We start from the raw sequence: 17738 nt of genomic DNA, 5'->3' as shown, positions 1-17738 counted from the left end.
ACAGAGACCCCACTGGAAGTACTGGACCTCTCCCACCCCACCTCCTTGGACAGAGACCCCACTGGAAGTACTGGACCTCACCCACCCTGCCCCCTTGGGCAGAGACCCCACTGGAAGTACTGGACCTCTCCCACCCCGCCTCCTTGTGCAGAGACCCCACTGAAGTACTGGACCTCTCCCACCCCACCTCCTTGGACAGAGACCCCACTGGAAGTACTGGACCTCACCCACCCTGCCCCTTTGGGCAGAGACCCCACTGGAAGTACTGGACCTCTCCCACCCCGCCTCCTTGTGCAGAGACCCCACTGAAGTACTGGACCTCGCCCACCCTGCCTCCTTGGACAGAGACCCCACTGGAAGTACTGGACCTCACCCACCCCGCCCCCTTGGGCAGAGACCCCACTGGAAGTACTGGACCTCACCCACCCTGCCCCCTTGGGCAGAGACCCCACTGGAAGTACTGGACCTCTCCCACCCCGCCTCCTTGTGCAGAGACCCCACTGAAGTACTGGACCTCTCCCACCCCACCTCCTTGGACAGAGACCCCACTGGAAGTACTGGACCTCTCCCACCCTGCCGCCTTGGACAGACACCCCACTGGAAGTACTGGACCTCTCCCACCCCGCCTCCTTGGACAGAGACCCCCCTGGAAGTACTGGACCTCACCCCCCTTACCTCCTTGGACAGAGACCCCCCTGCACTGTGGGTATTTCCCAGCGTACACCTCGACTGGATGCAAAAACCGAGGAGGTCGTGGGGCGATCCGCTCGGGCCCTGGGTTGGGAAGTTGGGCTTTTGATGGTTTGCTCAGAACCCAAATCTTGTGTCATCACTGGCACGGGTGATCGATGAGGGCTCAGAGATGGCCCTTCGTGAACTTGGCCCGCTGATCGAGGTGGAAACCTTCACCAGGGAGCCTATTAATTGCAGCATTAGAAATGTTTACCCAGATCCCTATTGGCGTCATCGAATAAGCACCAACCAAAGAGGGGTCGCAGCTCTCTTCCGCGGCAGCCGCAGATCACACATGGCTTAGGGTAGCGCTGGGACGTGAGGTTTCATGTTAAAGCTTTACTCACGGGGAAACCTGCCTTTGTGTCCCTCTAGTGGCCGCTCGTGGGTACTCTGGTGCCCCGCACCCCGTCTCAGTACCCTGCCTCCGTTACCTCCTGGTGCCCATCCGTACCGCTGATCTCCGCACAGATCTATGTACCCTGGTGCTCTCCTGCCCTGCATCTATGCCCCCTGGCTAACCTACCAAAGTGTGCCCACGGGTGCCCCTTTCCCAGTACTCTGTTCTGTACCTGAGCCCACTGCAGTCATTGACTCTACACTCCAGTGGTCTTTGATCTGCCCCCTGCACCATCCGCTGCCACTGTCCGTGTGATCTCGTACCCTTTGGTACCCTCTGGCATCTGTCTCTGAGCCCTCAGTGCTCTCCATCTCTTCCCTCTAACATCTCAGTCCCTGCGCACTCCATCTCTTCCCTCCGACATCTCAGTCCCTGCACACTCAGGGCACTGCATCTCTACCCTCTGACATCTCTGCCTCCTCAGGGCACCTCATCTCTACCCTCTGACATGTTTACCCCTGCACACTCAGTGCACTGCATCTCTACCCTCTGATATCTCCGCCTTTGCCTCCTTCAGGGCACTGCATCTCTACTATCCGACATCTCTACCCCTGCACACTTAGGGCACAGCATCTCTACCCTCTTACATCTCTGCCTCCGCAGTGCACTGCATCTCTTCCCTCTGACATCTCTGCCTCCTCAGTGCACTGCATCTCTTCCCTCTGACATCTCAGTCCCTGCGCACTCAGTGCACTGCATCTCTTCCCTCCGACATCTCAGTCCCTGCGCACTCAGGGCACTGCATCTCTACCCTCTGACATGTTTACCCCTGCACACAGTGCACTGCATCTCTACCCTCTTACATCTCTGCCTCCTCAGTGCACTGCATCTCTTCCCTCTGGCATCTCAGTCCCTGCACACTCAGTGCACTGCATCGTAGTCCCTGCGCACTCAGGGCACTGCATCTCCGCCCTCTTACATCTCTGCCTCCTCAGTGCACTGCATCTCTTCCCTCTGGCATCTCAGTCCCTGCACACTCAGTGCACTGCGTCTCTTCCCTCTGACATCTCTGCCTCCTCAGTGCACTGCATCTCAGTCCCTGCGCACTCAGGGCACTGCATCTCCGCCCTCTCACATCTCTGCTCCTTCAGTGCACTGCATCTCTGTCCCGTCCCCTCAGTGCACTGCATCCTTACAGTCTTGTATCTCTGCACCCGCAGTACACTGCACCTCTAGCCTCTGACATCCCCCCCTCTGCATCCTCAGTTGCAGTGCATCTCTGTCCTCCGGTATCCCCTCGCCCTCAGTGCACTGAATGTCCATCCTCGGGCATCACTGCCTCTGTACCTTCAGTGTCCCTCGGCCGGTGCAGCCTCCATCCTCACTGATAACGCAGCCCACAGCAGCCACGCGTGGCTCCGTGAGACACGAAGCTCACCACTTCAGTTTCCAAGTGAGCTTCTTCACACACGGAGGCGGGAGGCGCTCGTCACACGCGGTGCGAGTGGAGGCGGCACTTCAATGCCCAGGAGCACGCACTGAGCAAAGCGCTTTACAACGTGTTATGAACTTTGGACCTGAGCTTAAAAGAACTACTGAGTCCACCAGGGCCTCGGCCGAGCTCTTGTATAACGATTTACATTCAGCTGCGTGTTAAAGATACAGCTCGGCACATCCTCAAAAATAAGTAAAACAGAGGCGTGGGGGTGGGTGCTGCGCATCCCTCGACTTTTGCTTCAGTTCTATACAGCGCGAACACCCCACGAACGCATCGGAGCGCTTTACATCGGCCCCAGTTACGCTACACAAGGGCACATTCATATTTTGGGAGGGAGATGGAGTGATTTGCCCAGAATCACAGGATGCTGAGCCGACGCCGAGACTCCAGCCTGGTAGCCAGCGGGCCCCTGGAGGGGGCACTCACCTATGTCGGAGTTGCAGAAGGCATCCTGGGGGTGGCTGGGGGAGCAGGTGCAGGCGTCCACCAGCCGCCGCAGGTCCCAGCTGGCCAGGAGCAGCAGGAGCAGGGCGAGCAGGGTGCAGGGGTGGTGCATGGTGCTGCCGTGGGGGGCCTCTCCCTCTCGGCGGGGGTCACACACGGGGGCTGCCGCGTCTCTTCTGTACGGTGGCTCGCTGGGGTCTCTTCTCGTCTCACACAAGGCTACTCTGCCCGTCTGGTGGCTCACGCAGCTCCAAAGGATTTATAACCCCGGGGGAGGCGCCGGGACCAGCCCCCAACACGCCCCCTCGCCGGCCAGGATGACCCCCTCCTCTCCTCCCACATGCAGACCACTGAACATGCCCATGACATAACTTCTGTGACAGCGGTGGGTGTCAACTGGGCTGCACCGCCCCCATAACTTGCCATGAGCGAAGGGCGGGGGCGCATACCTTCCAAAATACAATACAGACATACTCCCTTGGCAAGGCGAGCCTGGCAGCTTCTGCCAAAGCAAACACACCGAGGATAAAATGACACAGACATTGAAGTTGTGTGTTCTGCCTTTCCAGGCTCTTTCCTGGGCAGTGCCGCGTCCTTCTGTGTTATTGGCATTTTGTGATTGTCTCCTGCAGCTGCGCACCGCGCCTGCCCACTGCCGAACGGGTCCCGCGGAGGGGCAATGCCAGAGTAAACACACGGGGCACTGGCACGGCGAGGGTAACCCCACTGTGTGCAGTGCCCTTTCTGAAGTTTCCTGGCCAGCTCCGGCTTTGCATTCTTTATGGGCCCCGTCTCATCTGGTGACAGGCGAGGGCAGCTTTTGGAACCACCCGATGTCCCTCCAACAACTTAAAAGATGAGACGTGAGTCGCCCGTCCGCATTGCTTCTCCTAGGAAGAGCAAGCATTGGCAAAGCCAAGTGGTTTCGTCTATAGAAAATCTATTATCTTTGTCAGTGGTTCTTGTTTTTTTACATGGTGGGCAACATGGCTTAAAGTTAAAAAAATAAAACAAGCATTTGCAATGCAGTGGGTCTCACGTTTGCTCGAGTTAGAGCTATTGGCGTTGTAAATTCCTAACTGGACTTTTCTTACACATAAATTGAAAAGGAAAAGTAAAACAGTTGACATAAGATCGCCGATTCAAGGCGCCACTGCCACCATGAGCATGAGCGCAAAGGAGAGACACAAAAGGAAAAAGAAGTTCGCTCACAATCAAACATAAATGTGCAATTATCCATGTAACAGGGTCGATGTCCAAGGCTATAACAAAACTGCTCCAAAGAGGGACAAACGTAAAGCATTTACCAATGATAACAAAGGATTTTTGAAAGGCAAGCCCACAAACCAGTGAAAGTGATGGGCGTGCGGTGGGCGTTGTTAAAAGCCCACAAGACTTACAACAGGTCAAAGTACTTGCGCGATCTAAAAAAAAAAGTGGAATTTGACATGGCCAGATTTGTCTGACTGCATGTACATTACATTCTACAATATCTTCAAGAACAAGCAAACATAGGGGTCATGGTGTCGTTCGTTACAATCTCGTAATTGGGCTACTTTTTAATTGGGGTGTATTTCCAAACAATTGTGCATATGAATACAATGACATAAGAGTGGTGAGGGATAAATAATAGGGCGCCAGGGTGGTATTCCACACTCTGTGATTGAGTCGTTATAGATGCATGAATATAGTAACTATAATGTAGCGTGCTTAAAACATGAATTACTACTTTGCAAATACACCAATGACTAATGCTGTCTCAAGGACTCCCCGATACCCACATCTGTTGTAGGTTTGAAAGCAGAGCGCAAGATTACTGGAGCATCCCACTAAAAGCCCTTATGTGCCATATTTATGGACGAGGGCAAAGCTTGGGACACGCACATTGAGCAGCTTCTGCAGTCAGGCAGTGCTGCGGGATTCACCGAAGCAGGCTGTCCGCCCAGCACTCCAGCTGGAAGTGCAGGAAGGTTGTTGTTGATGTACAGCGGGGAGGTGGGAGTCACGTTGCCCGAGCTGGCTGCATACAGCAGCAGCAAGCGCCCATCCACCCAGTCGGCGCCATGACCAATGCAGCGGCCTGTTTTGTCGAAAGGGGAGGGGCGAAGGCAGGGCCAGGAAACAGACCCAATCTTTAAGGTATCCGGGGAAGGCCTGGCCGGAGAGAGACTCCTGGGCCAGCTCTGGTAGAGGAAACCAGAGAAGGATCACACACTCCCCCGTGTGTCACAATGTCACACAGTGAGACGTAAACACAGAGGGCAGGCATGGGAAAACGGAGTCTGCCGGCTCTGTGACAACGACACGCTGGGTGTTAAAGCGTTGCGCCTCTATTTCATTCACCGATAGATCGGGGCTACATATGGGTGCATTTATTTGTTTTCATATAAGATGACATCTGGTGTTATGGGTTGTCCTTGGATTCCTGTGTAGCAAGGGGCTATAAAGGAGGTGAACATCACCTGCATGCTACTACAGTCTGCACCATTAAACCACAACTCTGATGCCAAATTTCACAAGTCCGTGGAGAGGTAAACTGACTCTCAAAAAGAAAACAGCAGACGTAAGAAGCTCAGCAGCACAAATCACATGGAGTCGACCAAGACACTTCACACAGCCCCATGTACTGTGAAAATAAACAAAACAGTGCCTTTGGAAGCATATGGTCAGTGGAAGGATACTGACCATTTGCCAATGGCAGTGACCGGAAAGAGTACTTGGTCCTGACTCCACACAACAGCAAGACTGCAAAGCAGCAAGCAGCAAAGAGCAGGAAGTGAAAGCAGATGACGTGTCGGCCAATCAGAAGTACATAAATTAGAGCGATGTTGGAATAGTTCAATGGTAAGTTCAGGTAAGTAAGGGGCGGGTTCTAGGCCCATTTTAAGTTTTTTTTTCTTTTTTATTCACAAAAGATTTCACAAGCACAGCACATAAGTGCATGTGAAGGTGAAACCTAAAAACAAGCATTGGAAGAGCCAATAGGTCTTTCTTATGGGACCTATTGGCTTTGCCAGTAGTTTATAATGGTGCTTTACACCACGGGTGTACAGCATCACACACATTTTCCCAGGGGCCAAAAAGTATAATCTGTGTTGTGGCTGAGGGCCACATTGATACCACCAGGGTGGGGTCAGGGGAGAGTTGGGATGTAAGGTGGGCGTAGATGAAGCCAAACATGTACATGATGTTTACTGCAAGTCATGGAGAGTAATTTTGGGAGTTTCATTCCTTACCGCCCTTTAAGTTAAGCCTCTAGTCGTTTGACGAGACACATAGTTGACAATACTGTGTTATGCTATATCTTAGTCACTATTTATAAATAACATCCTAGAGTAAGCATTCTGTGCTTGCTATCACTCCCTTAAGCGAGTGAAGCGTACAAAGGAAGTAACTTGATTATTGAATTGGAACGAAATAAAATCTAATGCTTCACAATCTCCTTATTCCTTTGGTCTCTTATCTGTAAACATTAAAAATGCTTAGAAACATGCTCAGTTAAGGTAGTCTTACTATAAAAACTCTTTAACAAAGATGCCCCCACCTTGCTTCATCGAGCCGTGTATGTTAAATGTTGCTGCTAAAAGGAATATATTTGGTTCTTCTAGTTCTTGTTTCTAATGTCCATGCACACACTTCATTTATTGCGTTCTATTATATTGTGTCATTTTAGATTAATCTGAAAAGTCCTCTAAAAGTGTCCATGCGCTGTTTTCAGCGGATAGAATTAGTATCTGGTATAATGTTTTGTTGAGCTATGAATTACAGATTTTAATACAGTAATCTGTAAATATGCTGCATTTGATAAAGAATGGTGAATTAAAACCTGAAAAGTGCGCGCAACATATATGAGAAAATGCTATTTGAATTTACATCACTGAAGCCACAGGGATTGTGGAAATTCCATGTGTCACACAAGTGTAGCAAATGTAATCAGAAGGAGAGTGGTAAGGGTGTAGCATGTAACTGATGGTACAGTTTTTTACATTCTGATGCAAATATATTACTAAAGCATGGCGTGGCAGATCACTGTCATTTACATACAACACAATTACCACTTAAGTGGCCACTGAGTTTTCCCAGACATACGGTTTTACTGATGAACATTTTCAAAGCAAGTAGATGTGGAGTTAAAAGAAAATATCCACACTGCCATATGTGCGCTTACCTAAACGATATGGAGCAAGTCAAGATTATGAAGCCTATATTGTTGCAAATTGATATTTTTGTGGTTGATACTTGGGTAAAGCACCCCCCGCCCCCAGAGTAGGGGGGTGCGGCCAGTTAGGGGACAGGGCCTCCGAGGCCCAACGCTCCCCTTACGCACCAGAGGTGCGCAGGGCTGGCCGAACTTCTGCCCCCACGCCTTGTGAGGCGTGGGGGCGGAAGTACAACAGGGGGCAATCGTGGCGACTACGTTGGCTGCTGGCCGGATCCGCCCGCCGAAATCCGGTGGGGGGCTATCAAGGAGTAAGGGAGCTCAGATCGCTGGGGGGGCATGGGGCTCCAGCTCTTGGCCTCCCCGTTACACCCCAAGTCTGATTGGTGTTTGGAGGGGGGGCGGAACCCGGAGCATGAGGACAAGGAACGGTGTAGTCAGGGTAACCGCCCCTCCTAAGGATACAGGTGAGAGATGGGTCACTTGTGTGGTCCAATGGTGGTTCAGGACAGGAAGGGATCCTGTCAGAAATGATTTATGGTTACTAATTCTCATGACTTGCAAATATGGTAAATATTTGTGGAATGTCCTTCACACTTGATTTATGACTATTTGCTTTGAAGATGAAAAGATGATGTTAAATAAAATCCACTTCCAACAATTTAAGTTTGTCGGTCTGTGTATGGCTGGTGGGGAGAGTGTGGGCCGTCTGGAGGCCTCCGGATCCTATGGCTTACGACCACGGGAATGGACCTGCTCACTGACCAACCATTAAAAAAACCCTACATTCAGTTTTCTTATGTTAAAGTTGGGAGGGATGGGATGGTTAAGAATCAATCCCAGCAAGAGAAAGAGGTGCGCGAGACCCACCCATGACAAAACATTGAAACAAAATTTACATTTTGGTATTTGTAGTTTTGCTTCTATCAAAAAATCTATGACCGCACATAGGGGAAGTGAAGGAAAAATATGACCAAGCGAACTACTAATACTTGACACATTAATCTGTGAAAGGCAGAGCTGAATCGCTTACACCCGACATGAACAAATTGATATGTGTGCCGTGTTAACTCACAACTGACACAAATAGCTTGAGATCTGAGTTTGCTCCAGTTGAATATCCATATCTACCATGGAAGAGCTTAAGTTTTCTATTCAGTTTCGCGGAATGTCTCAAACCTGATAGTCACAACTTGAGATTTCTCCAATATCGAGCTAAGCATCACTCATATGACATATGCCAAGTTTAGCTGAACATCCCACAACTGCACGGGCAACTTGAGATATCTCCTTCCCCAACTCTAAATGAACATCAGACAACTGGCATGGACAACTTGAGATCTCCCCTACCTCTAACTGAACATCTCTTATCTGGCAAGGACAACTGAGAATCTCTTCAAGGTCTAGCTGAACATCTCACATCTAACACAGACTACTTGGGATTGAACATCTTGCATCTGGCATGGAAAAATTGGGGTTGAATAACTCACACCTATATGGAAAACGTGGAGGTGAACATCTCACATCTGGCATGAACAACTTAAAATCTCTCCCAGGTCTAGCTGAAAATCTCACACGTGCCATGGACTACTTGAGATTGAACATCTCACATCTGGCATGGACAACTTCAGATTTAACATCTAACCTCTGGCATGGACTACTTGGAATCTCTTCCGTCTAGATGAACATCTCACATCTGGCATGGACAACGTGGATTCTAGCTGAACTTCTCATACGTGGCATGGCCAACTTGAGATTGAACATCTCACATCTGGCATGGACAACTCCAGATTTAAAATCTCACCTCTGGCATGGACAACTTAGAATCTCTTCAGTCTATCTGACCATCTCACCTCTACCATGGACAACTTGGAATCTCTTCTGTCTAGCTTAACATCTCACCTCTGGCATGAACAACTTGGAATCTCTTCCATCTAGCTGAACATCTCACATCTGGCATTGACAACTTCAGATTTAACATCTCACCTCTGGCATGGTCAATTTGAGATCTGTCAGGTCGCGCTGAACACCAAATGCTTAACATAGGATGACATAAGATCTCTGCCAGGCATTGCTAAACAGCTCCCATGGATAGCATGCCTTCATCTGGGATTGATAGCTGCCCTCACAGTCCTGTTCTGAAGCCTTGGCCTGCGCTCTGAAGGATGTAGCCATAGAAGAAGCAGTATTACTGTGAAGATCTTTTGTAGCCCTAGGAAGGACACCATAGGGAGTAGGATGGGATGATCACCACTATGCTCACTTCAGCTGGATAGACTGGATCCCACTGGATTCCCTGCAAGCATGTATCTCTGTGCATGCTGCCCTGCAAGTCAGGCAGTCCTAGAGGATAAAAACATTTAACTTTCCGTCCGCCTCACCAGAGCCACAGAACCTCTTACATTCTCAAAATACTGGGACAGGGAAACCACATTTATAGGGATTTGTAGACCCCCAGAAACTGTCAATGTGTTGCACTCCCTCATATTTAAAGGAGGACTGTAGCCCAAACTAGTGTCTCCAGCACCTGCCCTTCCATTGCCAGCCTCCCCATGCTTCCACCTCTAGCCTACTTCAGAAGCGGCATCTCTTTAGAGTTGAGGCCTGGGCTGTTGCACCATCACGGGCGGCCCCTGTGCAGTCTTGCCACATTCATCTGATATAGCAGGGATTTCAAGCCCTACTGCCTTGGTCGTACACATCAGATACCCCACATTTTTGCCAAGGACCTACCTGCATGCCTGTGAGGTACTATTGAATATGAGGGAGTATACAACAGGGTAGGACAGCGATCACTGGGTCCCACAGTTATGATTCATATGCCCTTTTTAACCTTTTCTTCCAGAATAGATTTTTTTTCTTTTTTTCTAGTATTTCACAGTTCTTGAAGTTTATGTGATCCAGTACAGTTCTATGCTGTACTGCAGTGCCAGGATTGCCCCTATGCAGATGTTGTGCCAGGTTCCTAGTCCACCCTCCTGCCCCACAGAAGGTCCGAACCACGAGTTGAGGCGAACTCACCTCACATACTGCAGCATTGCATTAAAGTGGGGGACCCTGGAATCACCTAACATCACTACTCTTCATCCTACACCCAGGTAACCTAGCGACATTGCGTCAGTGAACTGCACCTACTGTTGAGTGTTTGCATTTTTGCCAAGTGCACTGAACATCAACATATATGTAACAGCTACATTAAATTGTAGAAAAGATCAGGACTAACATTGGGATTAGAAATAAAAGCAGAAGAGAGATATTCAACGTTTCGGGCTCTGAATACAGCAATGAGAGAGTGCAAAGCGGGCAGGCAACTTCTGCAGATTGTAAGGAGCTGCGCTGTATTTCAAATCCTCCTTTATGAAATGCTGGATTCATTTAAAATAGGAAATAGAAATGCTTTTGCCAAACCCAGGAGAATATCTGGTCTGAACTTCAGATCATACTATTCTGCCAAGGCCACCAGATCAAAGACTCTGAGAGGCCCAGACTCAGATGAGATTCTACGCTAATTAGCTAGTAAGAAAGGATTGACCTACTCTAGAACAACAACTACATTTACAAAACACCAGTGCTACAAAACAAGCAAAGGGGACCAGGCCAAGATGTCCAGTTTTATTTACACATTTGTGGTTGTGTGTAGCTTGCTTATGGCTGAAAGATGTTTGAGTGCCTTACATGTTCAAGACTGAGTTACAAGTGTGACATTATATGTATGCAGGTTAACTTTTAGATTGGGGTGCCCAATGTAGAACCAAGAAGGCCTGAACATGCCAGAGTTTCAGAATAATTGTGTAAGATAAATATAACCAATTTGCATTTAATGGCAGGGCAGGTACACAAATGCACGTAATGTACATGATTACAGCACAACATCGTATCGGAGTGGTATAGAATGAAGTAGATGTTTATCGCAATTGGTAACTGTGCTAGGTCATTGGTGAGATAAGAATGTAGACAGAGAGAGAAGGGAAGAGTGAGTAAAAGATTAGAAAGGATGGCCACAGGTAGACATAGATAAATTCCAGGTATTGAGAGTGAGAAGGAGAGAGAGCAGAACACAAAGACACTTTAACAAGAGTGTGTAAGCTTTCTTAGAAAGAGAGAAGCTTTCCACTGAAAAGCAGCTCCACAGCCGAGACCAGAGTAAAGGGAGTTTAGGAAACAGTAAGAGAGCAGATGCAAAGGAAAGCCACTTGTAACGAAAACGATTAAGGATCCCTTTCCTGGGCAGTTATTGCTCACATGAGCTAACAGGAGATCAGGCAGGGGCGGCCGGCAGTTTTAGGAGGGAGGGGGCGGGCAGGAGGCACATACACACTCATTCTTTCACACGCATGCACGCACATCCGTTAAAAACACTCATCAACATTCAAACATACACACATGCACCAAACATTCATTTAAAAAGATCACACACACACACTTACCTGCAGCCTTGGAGGCCCCAGGAGGGTTGGGACTGCTGCCTTCTCTCACTGGCTGACCTTAGGGAAGGCTGCAGCCCCAACTTCATCACAGAGTGGGATGGAGTCAGTAAGACTGCTGATCCCACCCCACTCTGTGACGAGGTGCCACTGATTGACACTCGCCCTGTGAGCTTCAGGGCTTAAAACTGAAGCGCTCAGGTCGAAGTCAATGGGTGACGCTTCCCTCGTCACCCGAGGGAGGGCCTCGAGGCTCCTTTGCTGAGACGAGGAGGTCACGCCCGTAGGAGCTGTGACCTCTTCAGCCCAGCAAAGTTCAGCTCAGGAAGCCAGGAGTTTGAGCAAATCGCGCACGTCTGGCTCCTGGCTGCCTGACCTGAACATGAAGAGTGTCTGTCAGGCTAACCTTTGCTCAGCCTGACAGCCACTCTTCATGAGGGGCACAAGGTGGGGGGGAGGTGTGGCCCCTCCACTCTAAAGGACGGGCCGCGCCTGAGATCAGGCTGCCCTGTCCAACTGCCACTGTGCAAACCAGTGCATAATTTGTAAATAACAATGTGCCAGTGCCTAAAGCTCTCCTCTGAAACACACGGCTGCTACATTTAAATGTGGGAGGACAGAATACTGAAGCAGCATAATCCTGAAGCCATCTCGGGCCTCTTTAATCCATTTACAGCTACCCACTGCCCCTTCAGCTCGCTCTTGCAGCTTTCTGCTTTCTCCCTTTCTGGGGCTTTGTCGTTTTTCTCTTCCTCCATCTTTCACATGTCTTTTGCTCTCAGTAAATGCTTGAGGCAGAAAAATAAGTGCTGGCCCGCAAAAATAAGTGTTGGCGCCCCACTCCGGAAACCACTGGTTCCAGTTAAGCAGTGCTGCAAACTGAAGCTGCCCCACCCTGTGGTGTCTGGGTCAGTACTCATGAATGTGCTTCATAGACCGAACTGAAACTCCTATTTGGACCTCTGTTGTAGTTTTTAGGTATATTTCATGTGAGACCTAGTGCCAACTAGCAGTGAAGCGCCTTCTATTGTAGTAGAAGCACCTTAAACATGACATATGGTGCCTTCTACGGCAGGGCCTGTGGAGGCTGATTGAGGTGGATTACAAAAAACAGTATATAGCCAGGGTTGGACATCCCTACAGGGTAACCAGGCAGTGCCTGAAGGGCTGGTCTGTCAGATCAGTTTATGGACTGTGCTGTTTGGCTGTTTGTAGACGTTTTTATGGTCTGGTGGGTATTGTCGATTTATTTTATCTTACCACAAACACTGCCTGCAGCAATCACAAATGCATACATTCCTCAATACCTTGCAAAGGAGCTACATAGGCTGTTTTTGCAGGTTTAAAACTGCCCTGCTTTCCAAATGTTGGCCACTGTTTTAGCTATCTGATTCGCTTAGGGGGGGTCACTTTTAATTTGATGTCTGGGACTATTTTCTATCCCACTCCAACCCGGCGGAGTGTGTGTACTTGGGACTACCCTAGCCAGGACAGTGCGCAGCTGGTGTTCGGTCACGCCTGTTCACCTTTTCAAGGTACAGAACGATAAAGTGATTTGCCCTAAATCACAAGCTGCTTTGTTCAAATGCCAAAGCAGAGAGAGTAACTCGGTGTCCAGACTTCACTGTTAGCCTTTTATCCATGTCTCTTCTTATTCGGAGTCCAGGGTCTTGGCCATATCACTTAAAGCAAGCAATGTCAGCACAAAGTGTAGACTCAGTTTCTGCAAAAGCTGTGGGCTGACTGCTGTCTTGAGTAGTTGAAGAGCTGGAGCAGTGGTCTTTGACCACCTTGGACAATGCTAAGTGGTTGCTTGTCACAGGAACTTTCAAAGCAAGTACTGAGTTTGGAAGCAGAGCACCTTTTGCTGACATACCTAAGTTAAACAACAGAACAGATCACAATGGCACAGACAAAGCACACATAAAAAGACAACACAGCACATCACAACAAAGACAGTCTAAATATAACGCACCTCAACAACTGCAGTACACCAAAACACATTGCAATAATGCAGCACAAAACACATCAGAACTACCAAAAAACGCACTACAAATATAAACATCCTTGTTACACATTACCACCTTCAAAAACTAGTTTACAAAATAGGGTGGTAAAAGGCATTAGGATCACACACCGTCTTAATTTACCGGCAAAGGCATGGAATAGCACCAGTCAAAAATGTTCTATAATCTGGCCTCACCTTCATTTATGGATACGTTTCATAGATGACATATATATCAAAGGAAATAGTCCATGGTGAATTAGGATTTGACCCCCTCCCTTCCTGGAGTCATCCACAGCCAAGCCTGTGCTGCCACCTAGTGGCGGGATGTTCTACCGCGTTGGAGTCTGGCCCAGCTAGGGAGAGGAGGTGCATAGATTCAGGCAGACAGAAAAGAACAAAAGTTAAGAATAAAAAAATTTCTAGCATTCGCGCTAAGAATTTTTCAATTCTATTAAGGACACGGAGGCGAGGATTATGCTTCTCTTTCCATGCTTTATTTTTAACAGCAGCCAATGAAAATCATGGAAAGTAAAAAACTACATGACCCAACATCAGTCCTAACACGTGATAAACCATAGAGGAGGAAGCCTATAAAGTGTTGCATCACACCAAGCCACTCCTCTTTCTTTGACCAAAATTTGCAACAGAAAAGTCAAAGTCTTAACATAACTTGCAAACGAAAATCCTGAAAACAGGTGAACTGGCATCCCACTTGACTGGAAGAAGAACGATATCGTGGCAGTCCTCACTACTTCTCATCATTTCCTAGGAAAAATGAAAACATCCGGGCCATAAAAACTGAATAACATAAAGAATACTTATAACAACTATTCAATAGGGTGGGATAGCACTGAAGTACAGTAACTTGCACATAATATCAACCAAATAACATGAAACTCTACAATCATAACTAAACAGTGCGGTGGGATAATCCTCGCCTCCGTGTCCTTAATAGAATTGAAAAATTCTTAGCGCGAATGCTAGAATTTCTTTTATTCTATGTCAAGACCGGAGGCTCAGATTATGCTTGTTCAAAGCTGATTCACAACCACAGAGGCTATATCAACAATAGGTTTATAATAAAAAGTTTTAAAAGTCGAAGGCGAAGACCAATCTGCTGCCTTTAAAATGTGCTCTAAACGAGAACCCAAAGCCAAAGACTTCGATGCCATAGCTCCTCTGGCAGAATGCGCACCAAATTTAGAAATATCAATGCCTGCTTCACTCAACAACCAACGCATCCATCTAGCGTGAGTTGCTGAGGTAACAAGATGATATGGCTTAACTAAAGAAATGAGTAATTGACCCCCCATATCAGAACGAAATTCTTCTGTACTCACCTCGTAAGCTTTAAGACACTGCACCACACAAAGTTTGGGGTTGTCTATAAAACAGGGGTAAGAAACGGCCTTCAGGTTGCATTTAGTTCTACGCAAAATGGAAAAAGAGACTCCTCAGGAGAAAAAACTCTTCCAGCTAAATCTAGTGCTCTAATATCTGATACTCTCTTACAAGATATTAAACACAACATGGTGAGTTTAGCTGATAATTGTTTCCTAGACAAATATCTATTAGCAGGCCAGGATTCTAAAAAATGAAGAACAATATTAACATCCCAAACGGACAAATATCGGGGACGACGAGGATTAGCTAACCTGATACCCCTCACTAATTTACACACAACTGGAGACTCGCCGATGGGTTTACCCTCCACTGGTAAATGCCCAGCTGAAATAGCGGACCTATAATTATTAATAGATCGGTATGCAAGACCTGATGCTGCTAGGGAGGAAAGGAAATTCAGGACTAGACAGCAACTTGCTGAAGAAGGATCTGCACTCCTAGAACTACACCAAGCACTCCATCGTTTCCACGCCGAAGCGTATCTCTTGTGAGTACTGGAGGACCAGGAACCCGCAATGAATTCGGAAGACTCTTGCGAAAGCCCTGGGATGTCCCATCTTTCCCTGAAAGACGCCATGCCATCAGAGACAGCTGGCCTGACAGGATCAATGGATGTAACAAACCCTGAGGCTCCTGGAGGAGATTCGCCCGAAAGGGAAGAAGGATCGGATGATCGCAACTCAGTTCCATTGCCACTGGGAACCATGCTTGAGATCTCCAAAGGGGCGTCACCAGGACTAACTCCGCTTGCTGACGTCTGATCTGGGCCAAAACCCTGGGAATCATTAAGAAGGGAGGAAAGGCATAACTCAGTTCCTGAGACCAGTCCTGAAGAAACGCATCCGTCCTTGATGCCTCCGGATCCGGTCTCCAACTGAAAAAACGTTTCAGCTGCCGATTGAGGCGAGATGCAAACAGGTAGATCGAAAAGGGACCCCACTTCGCAGAAAGAAATCGGAAAACTCTGGGGTGTAACCTCCAATCGCTGAAGTCTCTCAGATGACGAGAGTTCCAATCGGCCACCAAGTTGCTGGCCCCAGGGAGGTATTCCGCCACCACTGAAATCCTGTGCTGAAGGCAAAAGTACCAGAACTCCTTGGCTATCTCCGCCAGAATGCGGGAACGAGTTCCCCCCAACTTGTTGACATATCTCACTGCTGAGATGTTGTCCATGCGAAGGAGAATACAACAATTTGCTCTGATGGGAGAAAGACTCTTGATTGCGAAAGAGCCGGCTAGGAGTTCCAAGCAATTTATGTGGAGACTCAACTCCGCGTTGGACCATCTGCCTCCCGTGGACACTGAGCCGCACCGGGCTCCCCAGCCCCAACGACTGGCGTCGGACTCTATCACTACATCTGGGAGAGAGCTGAATATGGCTCTGCCGTTCCAGGCTTCCATATGATCGAGCCACCAATGCATCTCTGTACGGGCCTCCTCTGATAGGGGAACCTGATCTGCATAACGTAGGCCCTTTTGAAGATGGGCGATCTTCAATCGTTGAAGGGCTCGGTAATGCAAGGGACCCGGAAATATCGCCTGAATCGAAGAAGAAAGCAGGCCCACCATGCGAGAAATCGCTCTCAAGGAAGCCGTCTGTTTGGATAATAGACACCTCAATTCTCTCTTGATTGAACGGATCTTCCCGGCAGGAAGAATCAGAAGAGACTGTAACGAGTCTATCTGGAACCCCAGGAAGTCTATCTGATGAGAGGGGATCAGAACTGATTTTTGGGCATTGATTATAAAGCCCAGACTCTGAAGAAGAGACACTGACCATTCGAGATGATCTAACAGAAGGTCCCGATCCTGGGCCATGATTAGGATGTCGTCTAGGTACACAATTAACCTGACCCCTTGGGAACAAAGGAATTCCACTATTGGATGCATAACCTTTGTGAAACACCAAGGGGCAGAGGACAGGCCAAAGGGAAGAACCTTGTACTCGTAATATTCGGTCTCCCAACAGAACTGAAGGAACCTCCGATGTGGAGGAAAAATAGGAATGGTCAAGTAAGCGTCCTTTAGATCTTATCGGACTAACCAGTCTCCCTCCTGGAGAACATCTCTCAGCAAATGTATGCCTTCCATTTAGAAATGGCGATATAGCAAAAAAACTTTGAAGTCTTTTAAGTTTAGAACTTGGCGCGAGCCGCCACCCTTCTTGTCTACAAGAAACACTGGGCTGACGAAACCTGAAGGGTGATGGGGGACCTTGATAACGGCACCCTTCTTGACTAGAGCTGAAATTTCTGCAGAAATAAGACTGTGTTCTTGAAGGGAAAAATATCCCTGCCTGGGAAGGCATATCTGATAAGGGGACTCGTAAAATTCTAGCTTGAACCCTTGCACGGTCTCTGAGACCCAAGCATCCGAAGAAATTAGATGCCAATTCTCCAAAAACTTCTGAGTTCTGCCCCCCTATATTACTTCTGAACTCAAGACCAAGCTCACCTGTGGCTCCCGACTCCTGGGAGAAAGATTGTTGTCCCTTGGATCTCCCCCTGCGGAATCTGCCTCGACCATACCTAGGTCTCAACGGGTAGAAGGTAGACGAGGAGGAGTCGTAACCTTGAAAGCCTCTTCTTCCTTGTTGGTAGTATCCACGATGGGGGCCTTGTTGATTGAAACGGCCGAAGGCACGCCCTCTGTAGCGTCTGGCCTCTCGAAAAAGTGGACGTAGCACTCTCCGGATGGATCCTTGTGCCTTGTCCAGACTGGCATAAGTG

At 48.4% G+C, this 17738-nt stretch overlaps 2 protein-coding genes across 2 annotated transcripts in view; one reads left to right on the top strand and one right to left on the bottom strand.

Annotated features, from left to right (window-relative positions):
• The window catches only part of TIMP3 (TIMP metallopeptidase inhibitor 3), a 53290-nt gene extending 49850 nt beyond the window's left edge, over positions 1-3440 (bottom strand). The window contains exon 1 of the mRNA XM_069227931.1: positions 2997-3440. Within this exon, the coding sequence (XP_069084032.1) occupies positions 2997-3126 (130 nt within the window). The 5' untranslated portion in view covers positions 3127-3440. The remainder of the gene's footprint in view (positions 1-2996) is intronic.
• Positions 1-17738, top strand: part of SYN3 (synapsin III) — a 941464-nt gene that overhangs the window by 596882 nt on the left and 326844 nt on the right. The window lies entirely within an intron of this gene.

The sequence above is a fragment of the Pleurodeles waltl genome, chromosome 4_1 (genome assembly GCF_031143425.1).
Source record: "Pleurodeles waltl isolate 20211129_DDA chromosome 4_1, aPleWal1.hap1.20221129, whole genome shotgun sequence".
In the NCBI taxonomy this organism is placed as follows: domain Eukaryota; kingdom Metazoa; phylum Chordata; class Amphibia; order Caudata; family Salamandridae; genus Pleurodeles; species Pleurodeles waltl.
Note: the sequence above shows the minus strand (reverse complement) of the source record. Positions and strands in the feature narration are given on the sequence as shown.